Source organism: Myxocyprinus asiaticus, chromosome 22, assembly GCF_019703515.2.
Source record: "Myxocyprinus asiaticus isolate MX2 ecotype Aquarium Trade chromosome 22, UBuf_Myxa_2, whole genome shotgun sequence".
Classification (NCBI taxonomy): Eukaryota; Metazoa; Chordata; class Actinopteri; order Cypriniformes; family Catostomidae; genus Myxocyprinus; species Myxocyprinus asiaticus.
In genome coordinates, this window is record NC_059365.1 from 18,138,951 (window position 1) to 18,157,669 (window position 18,719).

The 18,719-nt window shown below is 37.9% G+C and overlaps 1 protein-coding gene across 1 annotated transcript in view; it reads right to left on the minus strand.

The window, feature by feature from the left end:
* Nucleotides 1-18,719, minus strand: part of gpc4 (glypican 4) — a 70,603-nt gene that overhangs the window by 12,312 nt on the left and 39,572 nt on the right. The window contains exon 2 of the mRNA XM_051650030.1: nucleotides 11,030-11,188. Within this exon, the coding sequence (XP_051505990.1) occupies nucleotides 11,030-11,188 (159 nt within the window). The remainder of the gene's footprint in view (nucleotides 1-11,029; nucleotides 11,189-18,719) is intronic.

Consider the following 18,719-nt stretch of genomic DNA (forward strand, 5'->3'; position numbering starts at 1 on the left):
CCACTGGGAATGTGATGAAAGAAATAAAAGCTGAAGTAAATCATTCTCTCGACTAGTATTCTGACATTTCACATTCTTAAAATAGTGATCCTAACTGACCTAAGACAGGGAATGTTTTCTACAATTATGTCAGGAATTGTGAAAAACTGAGTTTAAATGTATTTGGCTAAGGTGTATGTAAACTTCTGACTTCAACTGTAAGTTGCAACACTTTTGGAAGAGATGATGCATCTTAAAAAGGCAGCCATCATAGGCAGCACACTACGATTTGGAACAGAGTAGCAATCAGCAGAATAGGAAGAGGTGTGAGTGTTTGAGAGAGAATGAGACAGGGGAATTCGAGTGTATTTGGGGGCTTTTCTAAATGCCCCCATCCTGCTGTGTAACCACGGATACCGGAAACACCCCAGCCCTTGCATTAAGCTCCCCTCCCATGAGTGGCCCTCGGCCCAGGGAGAGAGATAGAAGGCACCCAGCTCCACGCTCCATTGATAGAGATTAAACCTTAAGGGCCACCGCACCCGCCTCTCCAGAAATTCTGAGGAATGCCAGAGCTGGCACAAGTTTAAAGTTAGGGAATAGAGCCATGGGGGGAGGACAAGATGTGGAGAAAGCAACAGAGGATGAGGAGAAGAGAATTTTCCAAGTTTGCATGTCAGTGTGCCATTACCAAAGAAATATGAATTTACATGAGCCACTTGTCAGAAAACCACTTCAAGGAAACAAGTTAAATCAAATGTCAAGTGGAATGAATTACTGTAGATTTTGGAAGGTTTTCTTGCTAAAATGCACATGCATCAAGGCACGACATTTTAGGAACGACTGGAGGCAATAATTATACCTCAACTAAACACAAGAAACTTTGTAATTTTTTAAATGTTAAAAGACTTTTTCCTATCCCAGTTAAATATGCAGAGACAACTGCAAGTAATCCAGTGGTGGGCTGATGTCCCCCAAAAGTAGATGTCAGTACGTTTACAAGTTCGATTTCAGTTGGACTAAAACAATTTAAGTCAAGGCAAGTCTTGGAAAGATTTAGAATGTTAATGTGGGTACATTGATAGTATATTGGTCCTGGCGCACAAGATCTGCTATGCTGCAGCAGAGTAAGTAGGGAGACTTGCTACTGCTAGAATATACACAGATATCCTGAGTTAAGCCTGTGGACATGCTGCTGCTGCAGCACAGTAAGATGTAAATACTAGTGTCTGACCGATATATCGGTCAGAACATATAATGCAGAAAATAATGCTTTAGAATTGGTGTCATTACATAGTCTGTCCAGCAGAGCACGCTCTGACTCCATTGTTTACAGAGCTGACTCTGAACTGGCAGTGGCTCTGAAGACAGGACGGAGTTAAGCGGTGTGGAGTTGAGCGGTGTCTTCACGGTAAGTTGCTAACTAGTTTGTAAAATACATACTGGAAAGTTAATAAACAATGACCCCATCATTTTCCCTTTTCAATATAACTAATATAACGTTAACCCTGTCCCTGACAACCATGTCACTCATGTCTGTTTACTGTTAGCCAGCTATAGTTTGTCAGTGCAGTAAATAATGTAGCAGACTGAAAGGTAAACATCAGAGCATCTTTTTGCAGTTCAGCAGATAATGGTGCATTGTGTCTGCTGAGTGTTGATTTTACGCTACATTGTTACCTAGTTGGTGAGATGCAATGCTGGTCCATCTTTTACTCTCCGTGACAACAAGCTTATAGCTAACTGGCTAACCACGTAGCTACTTTCATTGCTTGTCAGCTGAGTGGAAGCTAATGTGTAAACATGTATTCACCAAACTGTTTAAGGATTCACGGTTTGGTACCCCCTTCAACCGAACTATTCCAGTCATTGCATTTATAAAATTTAATATTTAGAAGTCTGGTTTTCCACCGTTGAAAGTTTCCCCTGAACTTGTATAGCAGAATATGGTGTAACACCGCTGCCGCTGTTTATCTTGACTCGGCAGGTGTAAATTCTTCTTGTTTTACATCCTGCCAATAATTGACTGACAGTATTAAAATAGTCAGCATTTGACTGATACTAAACATTACTGATGTTTATTTAACTATTTATTTTATTGGTCAGCATTTGACTGATACTAAACAGTACTGATTTTTATTTAGCTATTTATTTTATTTGTATTTATTCTTCATTTAAATGGTCAGCAACTGACTGATACTGAACATATAGTACTGATATTTTTTTAAGCTATTTATTGTATTTTTATTTATTCTTTATTTTCTCAGTGTTCATTTCTAGAATTTGTTGACAATGTATAATAATAATGTCAAATATTCTTTGATAAAAATATTTAAGAAAGCAGCCTTCTGAGTACCTTTGCATAGTCAAAATCAGTGAACAATCCATATAGAAAAGGTCAGTTTTCATTCCAGCTCAAAAGTTTACCATATCAGCCACCATATCGGTAATTGGTGAATTTTCCCCCTCTAAAATCGGTATCGGTCTCCAAAATCCCATATCAGTCGGGCCCTAGTAAATACAATCCTCATGTAGCAGATCTAGACAGGTGGAGCTAGGGAGGTTGAGGGTTTCAGAGAAAACATGCAGAATGCTGCAGTGAAACCGGCTTATTTGCAAATTTAAATGCTATGCAAAGAGAGAGTATGCCAAGTTGATTGGCTACCGGATTATGTGAAATCAAAGTAGCTATCAGCTTACACCATGTGAGATGACTGGCTTGACATTATATTAGCGAGCTGATTGGCTAACAGACAAGTTCAAAAAAACCTATCAGCTTGCGCCATTCAGAGTTTCATGCCTGAACTTTGTCATTTATTTCAATTTAAGCAACACAAAAGGAACAATGCAATACTTTAAGCATAAACAATTAAAGTATTTTTTATCTATACATTTCGGTATTGAATGAAGTATATTTACAACTGTAAGTAATCAACTGCTAAGTTGTAACTCTAACTGTCAGTATATTTACACGCACTATAAATGTTTGATTTCAGTCAGACTAAAACAATAATTCCTCTTTTTAAAATGTCATGTAAATGCTTTAATACGACTGAAATTGTACCAGTCCGATTTTTGCGAAGTCAAACTAACAGACCTGGAAAATTTAAGTGTAGCTCAGCTTTGCTCAGCATGTCTACATTAATCGGACCACAAGTGGCCTCGGCGTTGTTTGTATGTTCCAAAAGACAGAGGTGATGCGTGAAGATTGCGCGTTGTGTCACGTATACTTGGACAGACAGATGAAAACTAGCTCGACTACGCAAAAAACCTGCTAAAGCTTGATTATAACTGTGCATGTAATCTGGGATGCTATCAAAACATAGTTTGAGCATTCCAACAAGCCTGACACTGCAACATTATCTCAACCAATGGCGTGAGTTTGGGGCAGGACTATCTGTAAAGTCATAATTTGCAGAAAATACACACTTCAGCTTTAAACACGTGCTAAACAGCATAACAGATGTGCATAAAGCAAAGTAAACCACTCAACATTAACCATCCGCCACACTTCTTCCTCTTTACATCATTCCCAACATAACTGCTGAGATTTTGGGACCAAACATTGAAAGCTGTATAGTTTGAGGGGTGTGTTATTTAGGCATACCACTTTGTCATTAAAAGAGACTTACGATACACAGGAGTCTGCCAACAAGCAGGCTGTGGACCTCCCTTCTGATTTTTCCATTGGTCCAGAAATGTGCATTAAAGGTTAAATGCGAGGGTCCTTGTGGGGAGAGTTACAGTACAACATTACATTATTTATGAGGTGGAGTAGAAAATGCATTTAGACACACACTTCAACAAACATCTCAAAATAAGTCCCAAAACTCTAGAGCGTTAAAACATGTTTCTTAAACATCCAAAAGGAGGGAAAAATTCCAGACAATTCATTTATTGTCCCACTCTCCATGCTAGCTTATTCCTCCACTCATCCTCCTTTCCTTACTCCTCTTTATCCCAGGCAGTAATTGTTCCCCATTTGTGCCAATTAGTTGCTCAGCTTCTTTCTTTCCTTGTGGGATTTCAACCCCCCCCCCGCTGAGGTTGAGGATTTGGTAGGGGGTTAATCCTGAATCTCATGGCACTGTCGAGGCTCCTCCAGACAGGGTCACCTAGACCCAGATCGGACACATAGCCCTTTTCCACTGAAATTGTGATGGTTCTCGTGCCGAGCCTGTGCTCCGCTGGTTCACGGCTGGGGCAATCTGGAGCCTATCATAAACCGGCCGCGCTTTTCCACTGAACTGAGAGCTGAACGGTAACATAATGGGTTACTGTCTACGTGGTAGTTTCATGTGACTACCTCAAACATAAACAAACATGGTGTGTCACAGTGTGTTTGTATACAGCTTTTACTCTTGTTTTTGAGGACATATTTAAACATACAGATTAATGCAATCCATCAGTATTACATTGCTCAAGATCTACGCAAAAGACGACAGGTAATGTAATTACATTATATTATATGAACTATGTCTTAATTTGCTACGTTTTGTAAACGGTTACAGTGGAATAATTATTAACATTGGTGTAGCAGATGGTGTATTTGGATTTTTGCCATAGCATATAATATTACTGATTGAGAATCCCACCGTTTTACTTAACAGATAGCCACGATGAGTAGCTGGTCAAAAATCCCCCTTACAGAACAAAACAATGCACAAAATAAGATGACAAAAGTGTAAGGAAAGCTAACAAAGTTGGAAAATATAATAACTTACTGAGATCAGCTGTGTTTCACTGTTTATCACAAGTGTTCCTGGCTGAATTCAATGCCCTGGTTAGTTAGCAGGCTGGTCTGTGTCTGAGTCCAAACCAATGTCGCTTTTGCTTATGTCTTTCTTATGGTCCCTGTACTCCCTTAAGTGTTTTTCAGTTTGTTTATGATTTGGTCAATTGTTCGACTGAAGGCAGCATGCATAATTTCATGCTGTATCTTCATTTTTGTATATTTTTATCTCTCTAGATTATCTTGGATCTTCGTAAATACCATATCACATAGATCACTCGTTTCGTGGTGTTACCTGAACGCTTTTGATGTCTGATAATTTTGTGGGTTTTTAATGTTGTTATAGAGCGAAGTAGTACTACTTGCTGCAGATGGTAGATACTATTGTTGTTGTTTGGGAAACTTTTACCATGGTGACGAAACATTATCCCACCCTCTGTCCCCTGACATAATCGGTTCCTGTGTAGAGACCAGCAAGCTTTTGGGGCCGGTGTCGAGCCAGGTTTTCGGCCCCGGAACGGCCTTTTCTGTGGTGGAAATGTGGGGAACAGTTCGAGAATTTGCACCGGGCCAGGAACCCGCGCCCGAACCATGTCAGTGGAAAAAGGCTAACACGGAGGAAAAAACACACCAAGCCCCAGAGATAACCTATTTTTGGCAGCCGACTTAATTGCCCATGACTCCAAACTTGAGGCTTTCAAAGCAGAGGCTGCTTTCAATGATTACCCCCATAACACACACCCAAACATGCTTGTGTGTGTTCATGTTCATTTCATCTTAATGACATCTAGTTGCTGTGTTGATAGCAAACATATTCTACTGCATTTCCTGCTGAACAAGTTGTGTTGCCATTTAGTCTTCATTACCATCATTCTACAACTACTATAAACATATTCACTTCTGCATTCTTCAGGCCTGCTTGCACAGAGGAAATGTCTGCTGTGTTTTTGTGCCCAACTTGTCGTAAACAGTAAAATGTGTATCACGACGTCCAACTCATTGACTAGTTGGCCAACAACTAGTTGATCAGTTATGTCAACTAATTTAGATTTTTTTTTTTTTTTTTTTAATAATTTTAGCGCTTGTTCTTTAATTAGCATGCAGTCCTTAAGCTATTAGAAATACACATTCAGACAGACATATTTTGCTGTTGTGTCCTGTCTTGATGTTTATTGAGGGTCCTGCCACAAATGTGCCATTTTTAAGACACCATGTGGAGTTAAATACAGTTCAACTTTTAGAAAACACGCCTCGGACCCCCTGCATTCTGCTCCATTCCATTGCACATCATCTAGCATTTTTTGAATGTGTCTTCTGTAAACTAGGGATGCATCAGTCGACCGGTCACCGATCTGTCTTAAATCTGTGATCAACTGATCGTGCCTAGATTTCAGCACACACAAAATCAACACATACACAGGCTTGGGGAGTAACGAAATACTTGTAACATCATTATGTAAGGAAAAAAATAAATTAAAAAAATGTGTAAATGTAATCCATTACAGTTACATAAAAACAATGTAATCAGAGAACACATTGTGTAAAAATTGGGATTACTATCAGGATTGTTATTTATAACAAAAGATCCTCCTGATATAAAATTATAGAACACTGCTTGCTTTAGAGTGGTACAGATATGATCAGATGCAAGCTTGACTTCTCTTCTGGTTCTCTCTCATGATTCACGAGAGTCAGAAGCACCACTCACTGTTGGATACAAATAATACCTGTCTCACATCACCTGTGCTCTCAAAGCAAATGAGGTCAAGCCATTAAAAGGGCTGTTTCATCCAGATGGCCACTAGGGAAAATGCATTATGTGTGGAAATTTTGACATTCTTGTATTTGACTTGTACTGTGCCACAAATTGCGGATAATTGACAGAATGGCACAAAGGAACATATTTCATATCGAAGCAGAGAAACAATCACTCCCTCTGGCAAACGGCCCGTATTACCGTATAAAGTTCACTGTTATGTTATTCCATCATAACTTAAGTTACAACTCAGAAGTTGTTATCTGAAATGCTTTTGATTGGATATAACTTTACACTGATAAGGTTAGCAAGTGATTTTATTAACCTAAAATCATGTTAACACATATAATGTTTATGTCTTGTTTTTATTCTTTTGAAACCGAGAATTGTGTTTATTGACTGGCCCCATTCACTTCCACTCTCGTTTCCTTACTGTAACAGCAGTGTTTGTTTCTTTTTTAAATAAATGAGAGATAAGTGAAAATTGTTTTTTGTGGTAATCAACATTATGCCAAAAATGCAGTCAATTGAGCTTAACTTGCATTGAACCCGGAACATACCTTTAACTACAATGTTGACTATTCATTGAGGCAACCCACCGGCTAGTACATTTTGAAAATATATTGAAAATATAGTTTTGCACATCCCTACTCTCTTATGAGGCGAAAAACAACTTCTAAACTTTTAAAGAGACCCAAGCATCTCATTTACACCTTAGACATTTCTAAGGAGAAGAAAATACTTGTGCATGAATAAAAGAACGTATTCAGAGTGTCTTTGTTTGAAAGCATAAAAGCTATTGGTATTTTAAAGCAGTTTAGCTCATTAAGTCACATGCCAGGGTCTAGTGCACTTTTTACGCAGACTGGCGATTCAGAGCATATTCCCACGGTAAGAGTTCAAAAGACCAGAGAACCTGGAGCTTGAGGAGAAATGAAAGGAATAACAGACTGATGGCAGAGAGAAAGGGGGGAGAACAGGGACAAAAGGCAAAAGAGAAAAAGAGCAGGGAAGGAGGCGGGAGCGATCTGGCCACCGCCGCATTCCGACACATCACATTCCTGCTCACATCTGGCTGCAATACACACCATCCCTGTTACCATTAACTCCCTGAAGTCTCACTTTCTTTTTACATTCACTCACACACACAAACACCCAATCCTGAGAACCAACTCACCATTACCATTCACTCCCATTAACGACTCCTGCAAACCATCACCTCTATGACTCTCTTCCCTTCCACCCCACAAAAACTCACATCATCAGATGTTACATGTACATCATCCAAGAGTATGAATCAAACAATGCTGAACATCACATCACATCTCTCGCTTTTGCAGAACTTTCCAGAAAACTGACTTTGTTGAGTCCATTTAAAACCACTCAGCCCTTCTGCCAGAAGAAAAAAAAAGAGCTCAACACTGGATGGCCACATGCGAGTTAACATGAGTCTCATTTTGAAATAACTGTGGCCAAGTGTGGATGGATGAGAAATTACCTGTGATCTACAGGATGGAGGGAAATGCGCCATAAGCACTTAATTTATTCTTCCTTCTCTGGACCGTCATTCATCCCTTCGCCAGCTCAAACTTTCATCTCATGGGCTATGGTTTGTTACAGTCCTGGCTTGTTTTTACTAGGGATTGATCACGATGGCTGACTAGTCATCCAACGAATGACTACGTCTCAGGTTGACTGGTCAATCTAGATTTGTTTTGTAACAGCTAGTATATCTAAAAAAATTTGCAGGTAGTACACTGTGCTTTCGGTTATTAGATGAAAAGTTGAATTTTTTTTTATATACTCTACGTTTTTAAGATGCTGCATAAAATTAAAAATAGTTAAACTTTCAAAAAAGCATTTCGAGATCCCTGAATTCTGTTGCACTCCGTCTAGCTGTTTTTGTACGCAAGAACGCATCTTTTGTAAACGCCTCCCAAAAAACACGTCCAAACTTGAAAAACAGTGTAATAATACAGGGTTTCCTTAAGACCAACTACACATGGTTTCCTTAAAGTAATATAACGGGTATAATACAAGTAAAGTTCAATCGACAGCATTTGTGGCATAATGTTGAGACACAAAAATCGTATAATTTAGATCTATCCCTTCATTTTCATTAAAAAAAAAAAAAAAAAATCTGGGTTACAATGAAGCACATACAATGGAAGTGAATGGGGCCAATTCTTAGAGGGTTTAAAGTCAGAAATGTGAAGCTTATAATTGTATAAAAGCACTTCCTCACTATAATCAAGATTTTTGCTTGTATTAAAGATAAAGAGCCATTTAGCCCTGATGAACACAAGATAAAACACTAAAGCTGGACGAATCTGTGTGCATATGACCAGGCCCCTATTGCTTATCTCAATTTTCTCTGTTTGACACTTTTTATGACATTACACCATGAAGGGAAGTGAACACATAAAACATGCAAACTACGCAAGTGATAGCTGGCGTAGTGCGTCTGCTGGGTTTTCCCCTCCTGAATGAGTCAGCAGTGTCGATGCATGTTCCCATGTATCCCTCTGCCCTGCACTGGGGAAACCGGATCCTTCTCTCCCTGCCTGATATTCACTGCCACATGCACTGCAGAGAGGAAACCATGATTCTCTGTGTGTGTGTGTGTGGTCTGTCTGCAAGCCTGCAAGTATGTATGTGTGTGTGTGGCAGATGACTGTGGGATGTTGAGGGACAGGTGGAGAGATGGATGTATAGACTGTGGGTCTCTAGAGGCAGTGTGCTGGCAGGTGGGGGTGTCTGTCAAACAAACAGCCTTCTGTGGGTGAGACTATAGCAGTGCAGTGGATCTACAACTGATTAAAGGAATAGTTCACCCCAAAATTCTGTCATTATTTACTGACCCTCATGTCGTTCCAAACCTAAATGCAGTTATTTATTTGTTTAACCCAAAAAGAGAATACATTTTTTCTATACAAAGGGATGGCAAGGTCCGAAAAGGACATAAAAGCACTATAAAAGTATTTAGACTTGTCCACTATATTCCAAGTCATATGAAGCTATATGATTAGGGATGGGCGGTATATGTAATATTAATGATATTAACGCTTTTTATCACACGGCTCTCTGGAATGCTCGATTCTGAGTAGTCAATGGCATCATCAAGCAGTCTGATATTTCTGAGTAACAACCGCACATCCACGTATCAGACTGGTCATCCGAGTATTACAAGCCATCTTTCCTGCTTCTCAGATCACTGTGCGATCACTACAAGTAAGCTAATAAAATCATTTAAACTCAAATCAATGTTTCATGTCTATTTATTTATTTGGCAAGTAGTCTTGTAATAAGCAGGATAATGAGCAGTCAGATATTCCTTATTTACAAAATAAACACCAACAGAAGCTGCAAACCAGAGGTGGAATTCAGCTGTTCAGCTATTTATTTCTCCTAACATATTTATAATTTAAATGCAAATCAACATTTTAAGTCCATGCATTTATTTATTTGTTTAGGAGCTGTGCAATAAGCAGGATAATGTACAGTCAGCCAATTGTTATCGCAAAATAAACCCCGACAGGGTAATCAGTACTCCGACGCGAAGCTTACTTATTTGACCACTATGTTTCCTAAAGAGCATATCATTAGACTGATTTCACGAATAAACAATTACACCATAATCATGATAGGGTAATACCTGATTATTAAACCGCAAAAGGCTGTGATTTAATGAAATTAATACATGGTCTTTATACAATTTTGTTTAGGAAAAACATGTGTAGGGAAATATTGCTTTTTTATTTTACTTTATTGCTGTATTAGAGCATATAAATGTTATGTATTATAATAGAAATTACATGGCATTCTTGTTTTCATTTAGTGGAAAACATGCCTTCATTATTTTTATTTTTAACAAGATTTTTATTTCATTAAACATTCTGAATCTACATTTTGGCTACAACAGCTGTTTCGATGAAATGATGGTTCCTCTGATTTAAAATCACATCTTTCTGAGCAAATGCAAAATCGTCAATGGGTTAAATTTGTTGGGAAATAATTTCAGTAGCCATGCTCTACATACGATAGCTTTATCTGATGAACAGATGAACAGGCAAGCAGTGACGCAAGGTTGAATGCCAATGACATCAAATGTCATTGGTTTTTACATTTCTTGAAACCCATTGTCATGTCAAACCTGCACCACAGTTTGTGAGACCACACAAAGCTATTGCATGTTTTCAGAAGAATTAAAATACAGCACAAGACTTAAGAAATAATTGTATGATATTTTCAGTGTTTTTTTTTTTTAAGTGCCCATGATAACTAAACTGTCCTTGCATACTTGGAAAGATGTGAAAATTCTTCAAAATTCTCCCTTTGTGTTTCAGGGTGAAAAGCATAGTTTTGGAATTACATTAGGGTGAGTAAATAATGACAGAATTTTCATTTTTGAGTGAACTCTCCCTTTAATATAAGGAACCACTACTATCGAAGAACTTATTCTCATGCAAATGAATCCTCACAAAGGACTGCATCAACAAACACAAAGCATTCTGATTGGTTAGATTTGCATGTAACTGTGTCTGTAAGAGGTGTGTACTTACGGTCAAAGTGACTGTGTCTTTGGGTGAAGGTGCTCTGCAGGTTGGAGCTAAGCTGATGGACGGGGGCTTTCAGGTCCGTACGGCTCTGCTGACTCAACTTCTCCTCCATCTCCAGAGTACAGCAGGAGAAACCTTGAGGACACACTTTCAGATGGGCTCCTGCAAGAGAGAGAGCATGTCATTTTATTTATTTATTCATTCTTCAAATGTATTAGGTCTAGATGTTGGCAGCCCACTAGCTAAAAAACGTCAAACTCATTTCCGATACAAATCAAACACAGAGCAGAACTGAGAACAATGTGTACACAGTATAAAGCTAACAGGCAAGCCACAGGCATCCAAGATAAAAAGAAAATCTGAACATTCGAGACACTGTGGACCATGTGTATTTCCATAATTGCTGCTGAATCTACAGCGTTGCACAAAAATGTATTGTACACAGGTAGTGAGTTTGCAGTATGAATCAAATGTGATGAGATAAAAAGACTGGGTATCATAACACAATATATTAATTTGACAATGCGTCTATTGCATTGTCTTCGCTGGCTGCATGCAAACATTGCGTCAAAACAAGCGACCACTGTAGTCTGTCTCACAAACAAATGATTCTTATAAGCCATTTCTTTTAATGAATCAGTCAAAAACACTTACAAATTATCATTTAACATTAACATCTGACTCATTTACTTACTGGATGTTTATATGATAATGGGCGAATTCCAATCGAAAGTACTCACTACAAAGGACAAAGCTCTTGATGTGGGCACTCTGAAGATAGCGTGGCACTACAGTTTGAATTTACCCTTTACTAAAAGTCTTGTAAAAGGTCCCTTTGTGAAAAAATGAATGTACTTTTGTTTGGAACGACCCTTCAAGTGGCATCCCCTTCTTGAAGTGCCCTTCTAGGGCGCAAAAATGCCATTTGGAAAACGCCCAATGTGTAGCATATAGACAAAATATAAACATTCACGTAAGTGAATACAAGTTTCAAAAATGGTATTATTTTGTACTTATGCAGTATGTAGTTAGGACCACTAAAGTGTGTGTGTGTGTGTTGGGGGGGGCGGGTGTTCTGTAAGAAAAACATCTGTAGACAGTCGTGAGGGACGTCAGGCATTCTTCATGATTTGCCCCATCAGAAAACAAATCTGCGCCATGGTCTACAAGTGAACAGCACAGATGTACAGCGAGCAGTCGGATTAAACAAGGCCTCACATTAACATCAGGAGTGTGAGCTGGGCGGACTGCGAAGTCACAGCTGCAATAATGTTTTGTTTTTCTTTCTTTTTTTAATGTGGTTTTTGGAACTTAGGAGAAAACAAGGGTCTTTTCAGTGGACTGGACTCCTACGGGCGGTTTGGCTACTTATGCTGCCATGCAGAGAGACTGTCCTCCTTGGATAGTACACTACACTCAGACAAGAAATCCCTGCACTCAGAGGGCAATTTCAAAGCTCAAGGTGGCTGCACCTTGGTGGCTATACGTTTAGCTCTATGTCTTTCATAATAATTGAAGCAGTTCATTTGGAGGAGGAAGCTGGACAGCACGTTCTTCGGAGAGATCACAAACTTGGTGTACCTATGCGTCCTGCTCAGTGTGCCACATAGGTATAGTGCATTCCGTCATGTGCACACAGATATCTGTGACAGCTTGTATCTGCATAAAAGGATCTGCTGAAAACAATTGGCATGGATGCAAAGCAAGAAGCTGTTGAGAGCTTGCAAATAATCACCATCGCCAGTCCATTGCCAGGGTTTGTTTTACACAGAACCATGTGTTAATGAAAGGGAGGGTATGCCCTGTGAATGACAGTGGCCTGCTTTTTAAAAACATGGGTGTTTATGCTGGGACTGCCTGCCTAAAGCAATTTTGCATTTTTTTCTATTCTATAACAAAACTAGGCTCACAACCAATATCTGACTGCTTCTATTCTGATATCCGTTGATTTACATGTTTTTTTGTTTGTTTTATTTTTAGTGTCTTGCAAGAATCAGTTCAAATGGGTTAAAAATGATAAACAAATTAAGTAATGTGATTGCACTGCCATGTTTCTAAAACACTTTATCAAACTAAAAACTAAACTAAAACTAAGCTATAAACTAAATTAAAAGCTAAAAACCAAAATAAATAAATAAATAAATAAATAAATGTTTTTCAAATGTTCTGGTTCAAATGTTCCGCAGCCTCCTTTCCAAATGGTTACTGGTAAGAACACAATAAAATAACGTTCTTTTTCAAATTACAGTACTCTGTGCTAAGGGGTGGGTGAAATACAAATTGCAGTGTTGCCAGATCTCACAAGTGAAACAAGCAACCTGGTCTGGAAAAACAAGCCCAAAATAAGCCACTTGCCTCACCAAAATGTATTTGGTGGATTTGTCAGCATAGAAATCATAACTGTTGATTAACTGTATGCTTGTTAAGTATAATTTTTATTACAAAGCTGCTTCTGAGTCAAAACCCGGCAGCATCAAATCTGCATTATTGCAACATGTCTGACAATAATTCAGTGAGGACTTGGAAACAACTGAGAAATTTACAATTTACCCCTTGTATCTGGATTAGCCATGCATGTATATGTAATATATATCCACAATATTCTCAGTGAGTTCACTGTATTTCACAAGGTGTGCGGAATTTCCAGTTGGCAAGCGGAAGTGCGATTGGTTGGCGTTTTGTGTGTAGCCGTTCTCTGCTTGCTTGTGTGTCATGCAGTTAGATTCTTGCTTTTTAAATGTTGTAAGATGTCTTTAAATTTCCCCGGACAGTGTGTGCAGTCAATGGTTATCCTAATAATCAAGCAAAACTAAAACAGCAATGTTATGATCAGAAACCACTCCAGTCCCAGATGCTGCTTCTTCCATCGGCTGCCTACAGAAGGATTGACTTATGAACATCTGTTTGAAAAAGCTTGTAATAATTTGTTTGTGTGCTCTTTTCATTTTACTGGCAAGAAGTGCAGGAATTACTTATATTATCCACCATTACGCTCTGGCTACAATAGACGTCCAGAAACAGAGTGCAATGAGTTACATAAAAGAGAACAGGTATGTGTACATGTGCTGAAAGTTCATTAGACATTTTGAGAATTTGTTCATTTCAGCATTGGCCTTTGTGAATGCTTCACATGTTTTGAAATGGCATTATTATGAAGTATAAAATGGAACAATGTTTTACCTGAACTGTCTATGAGTAGTGACGATGTTTTCAACTGTTTTCATGCTGTGATGTTAAATGGATAAATTCTACAGTGAAAGACCATACTTATTAGATGAGACATATACAGTAGCGAGATGTTTTGATATGAATTGTATTATGATCTTCCTCTTTCCTGCATTTTCCCTGTCTGCAATTCACTTTCTTTTGAGTGTCTTTGCAGAATGTGCATGTCTCCCTTAAGGGGAAAAGGTGATTTGGAAAACAGTGTGGACATTAATTCAGTATCAATTACATTTATCTGTCCAGTGCTTTTAATAATACATACTGTTTTATAGTTGCTTTACAGAGAACATTGAACTTTTGTGTACAATGTTTATAATGTATGTCCAAATAAATATGTTTATTTGTACTGCATGTAGTTCTTTTTGTATGGTACAGTTTATTGTGTGGCTGCTAAAACATCTTTATTTCCTACACAAGAACAATAAATTCAATCTATCAACAGGATCGGTTGTTCAGTCAACACGAAAACATTTAACGAAGGTTATAGCATTTAGATACCGAGATTATGTAAGTAAACTAACAATTAAAAAGATAGATTGAGCTTTCTACACATTCAACTCCTGCAAAATATTTGTATTTTATCTGAAAAACGGCAGCATGACAGTAGGGCTGCCCCCTAATAGTCGACCAAATGTTAGTGGATGAGAAGAGTCTTGGTCGACCAAGTTTTAATTGGTCGGTTAGTCGCAGAAAAAAAAAAAAACTCCACAAGAAACTAAGGAACACCAGTATTACTGCTGGTTGGACCCTAGGTGGTACTATGGGGTAATTTTTGTTAAGCAGGGTTAGGGTTAAGCCTACACAATAAAGCAATTTTTATTTATTTAAACAAAAAATTCAAATGAAACTGGAAAAAAATTAAGTGCAATTAAAATGTGTGTAATAGAACAGTGTTAGCAATGTTACTTATAACATTCTTTCTCAGCCCTGGAACTCAAACCATTTTCTGATGCCCCCAACATACAGCCTATATATTTAAGTAATTAAATTAATATCATAAACGTGCGACAACTAGTCGACTAATGGCTTAAACTAACGCCTACTAGTTGACTAGGAAAATCTTTGGTCGGGGACAGCCCTACATGACAGTATCATCGCCTGAGTCCTGCAATACACAAGCATCCTGCTGTCTGGACCTCTCCGTATCTGCAGTAAGTACATAATCTTGGTACAACAAACTCATCAGGTTCTGACAAGACTCAATATATGTTTTAAAATAACCATAATTATCTACAGTTCTCAAAACATGTCCAACTTTACAGCTATGAAGGCGCTGATAAGTTACGTAGCTTTTCAGGTTAGTTTGCTCAGGTTCTTCCATTGATGGATAAAGACTCAACAAAATAACTAAAATGCTTCTATATTTGAGATATTTGGCCATCATCCTGAAATTCATAATCATTAACAGATAGGTGAGAAAGAACAATATCGCCTCGTTATAATTCTGTGATCATTTGTTCATTTGGTCATTTTTAATGCTGCGTTAGTACATAACGATTGTTTACGCTTAACCTAAAGTTCCGCCCACATCGCCCGCAAAGCGTCATAGGACTCACGAATACTGAGGATACATAATTGTTAAAAAGGTCTTCAATCGCAGAATGCGACATCCACAACAGGCAATTAGGCAAAGAAATGTTTGATTCAGCAGTTTCCTTCAGGATCAAAGCATGTTTCATTTTTTCGGGCAACATGAAGAGGTGTTGTTCCAAAAATTTACTGTGATAAACCCTTTGGCCTTTAGTTAATGAAAAAAATTATCTGAATGAAATTAACTGGTTATAACCGGTTACCAGCATTTAAAAATAACGTTTCCACTCCAGAACAATTAAAAATCACTTTGTTCTGGTTTTCGGTTATATTCTGCTAAAAATGTGTTTGCTTTTGGTGTTCGTTCCTTGAACCGTTTTTAGTCCCTTAATAACAGTTAATCATGGCTCATTAAAAAAACAATAAAATATAATCATAAAAATATTTACTTTATACTTTGTCTCAAAGGATTTGCAAGAAATTGGTTAGTCATCATTTATTTTAAATATTTAAATATGTACATATTGTACATTAAAATATGTATATATGCCATAAAATCAGTGGACATTCTGTAATTAAAAGTTGGGCAAAATCTTCTGCCGTTATCCAGTGGATTTATTCAATAATAGGATCAAATGGGCAGATTCAATTTATATCAAGCTTTATTGGCAAGATAAACTTAAGAGTAGATTGCCAATGCATTATTAAACACTATACATACAGATATAAAACAAATTTATTGCTGAAGTTAAATTTGCTGAAGATGAAAATCTCAAAACTATTATTTTCTCTTGCTGTCGTTCAGACTCTATTGCACACATGCCGAGTATCGCATGTTTTCCCTTTTGCACTGATTTAGGTGACAACGAGTGAGTGCTTGAGCGATGCAAAGGCATACAGCAGCTTGCCCGTATGTCTCCCACACTTAGCTCACTGCTTTTGGGTGAAGCCTCCATTTTCTGTACAGTAAATCTGCTCCCATGTTTACTATGCCCTGGACGCTCGTTGCGCATAATAAATAAGCGTGCACTGCTCCACACAATCAGTTTCTGGCCTGGGATGTGCAGTTGAGTTGAGCATGTACCTCCTGGAAATTCATATATGCCAATTTCAGCCACAGGAAGTGTGAAATACATTAGTGAAGTTTCAAGAAGTGGAAATAAACGGATACTGCATTAATATTAATTAATTTTATTTTTACGTGTTAAACAATCAACTATTAAACCCATAAATTAACACGTTAAATTTCCCAGCCCTACTAAAGACCAAACTAAACAACAAACTAAAACCGAATCTACACTAAAAACCAAACTAAAACCCAAACTAAATTAAACTAAACAAAACATTTAACTAAACAACAACTAAAAACTAAACAACTGATCTAAACAAAAAAATTTACTAAACTTAGAACTAAACTAAAAGCCAAAACGAAACGAAACTAAAAACCAAACAAAAAAACTAACTGAACTGGAACAGTCTAATGTTTCATGCAATTCTTTTGATCCATTTTGCTGTTTGTTTTCAGTACAGGTAGAGGTTTCTACTCCAGAGGTACAAGGGGTGTGAACTAATAGGCCTGAAAAACTGAGAAAGAGCAGCACCTTCTGCCTGCTGTTGACACAGACCAGCTGTACCCCTCAACTCCACTGGGACCCCATCCAAATCACTCACTCACTTTCACATACTTGGCATCAGGTACATACAAGACCTGCACATCATGTGTCAGGCCAACACACAGCTCTTTGTATATGGTCATTTGGAAAGAGAGAACCTAACCTGAAAAAGCAAAGCAAATATTCAAGCAAAAACACCAGAAATGGAATAAAATGTAAAGGTCTAGCAAATTGCTGTGGCAGATAGAAACACTTCCAAACTTTTCACCATTTTAGTACAGACCATAAACTATAAAATCAAAACAATCAGAGGAAAAAAGCCATTCTTAACAAAAAAGGATTTAATATTCAAGTTGAGTCAAGTTGTTCAAGTTCAACAAAAATACAGCCTACGTTAGCTTTTACGTATTCTAAAACTTTAAAGGTTCCATTTCTGCTTCACAGCATCACTGTGTTAACACAGCTAAAGTGTTTTTCCTATATGCATTCAGTAGTGGCGCACCGCCGCTAAATTATGAGCACTGCTGCTGAGATTTCACATGGTTCATTAATATTCTTTACACAACATAACGTTTGCCAGCCCTAGTCAGCTGAGCGCTTTTTACACCTCGTGCATTTGAATTAGGGATGCATCAATCCGATACCTGGATCGGTATCGGCTCCAATACTGAAGCTTTTAGACAGATCGGGTATCGGTCCGACGAGCCCGATCCAAATCTGATACTGTGTGTTAGTCATGTTTGTTACTGTCAAGCTCCAAAAATAACATAAAAACACAATTAAAGCAGTTCATATGACTCGTGCATTTTATTCAAAGCCACTTGAAGACGTGCAATAGCTCTGTGAATCACAAAAGGCTGTGTTTAAATGAGTAAATATATAGTATGCGCGGCGCCAGCGCGTTAGTGAATGGTGCTGCTCTGTTGGCACAAACTCAAGCACAGGCTGGTGTCGTACTCTCGGCTATTTTTAGCCTTCACAGCGGTGCGCAATATTTGAGCGCTACTCAAGAACAGCATCTCAGATGTAGATGCTCATTAGTTCAGTTAACTTATAATATACATTTAGAATGACACTGGAGGTGCATTTTACCAGAATTTGAATAAGAAGTGAATTAAACTACTGTGAACTTGCCTACAAACAGACACATACAGGACTTCCTGGAGAGTTTACAATGTCAAAATAAAAGCGTGAGGGTTTAAAAAGTGCACGATTTAAATATATTACTGTTGTATTTAAAATTAAGTCAATAATAATAATAATAATAATAATAATAATAATATTTATAACAATTTATTATTATTATTATTGTTGTCATCATTAGT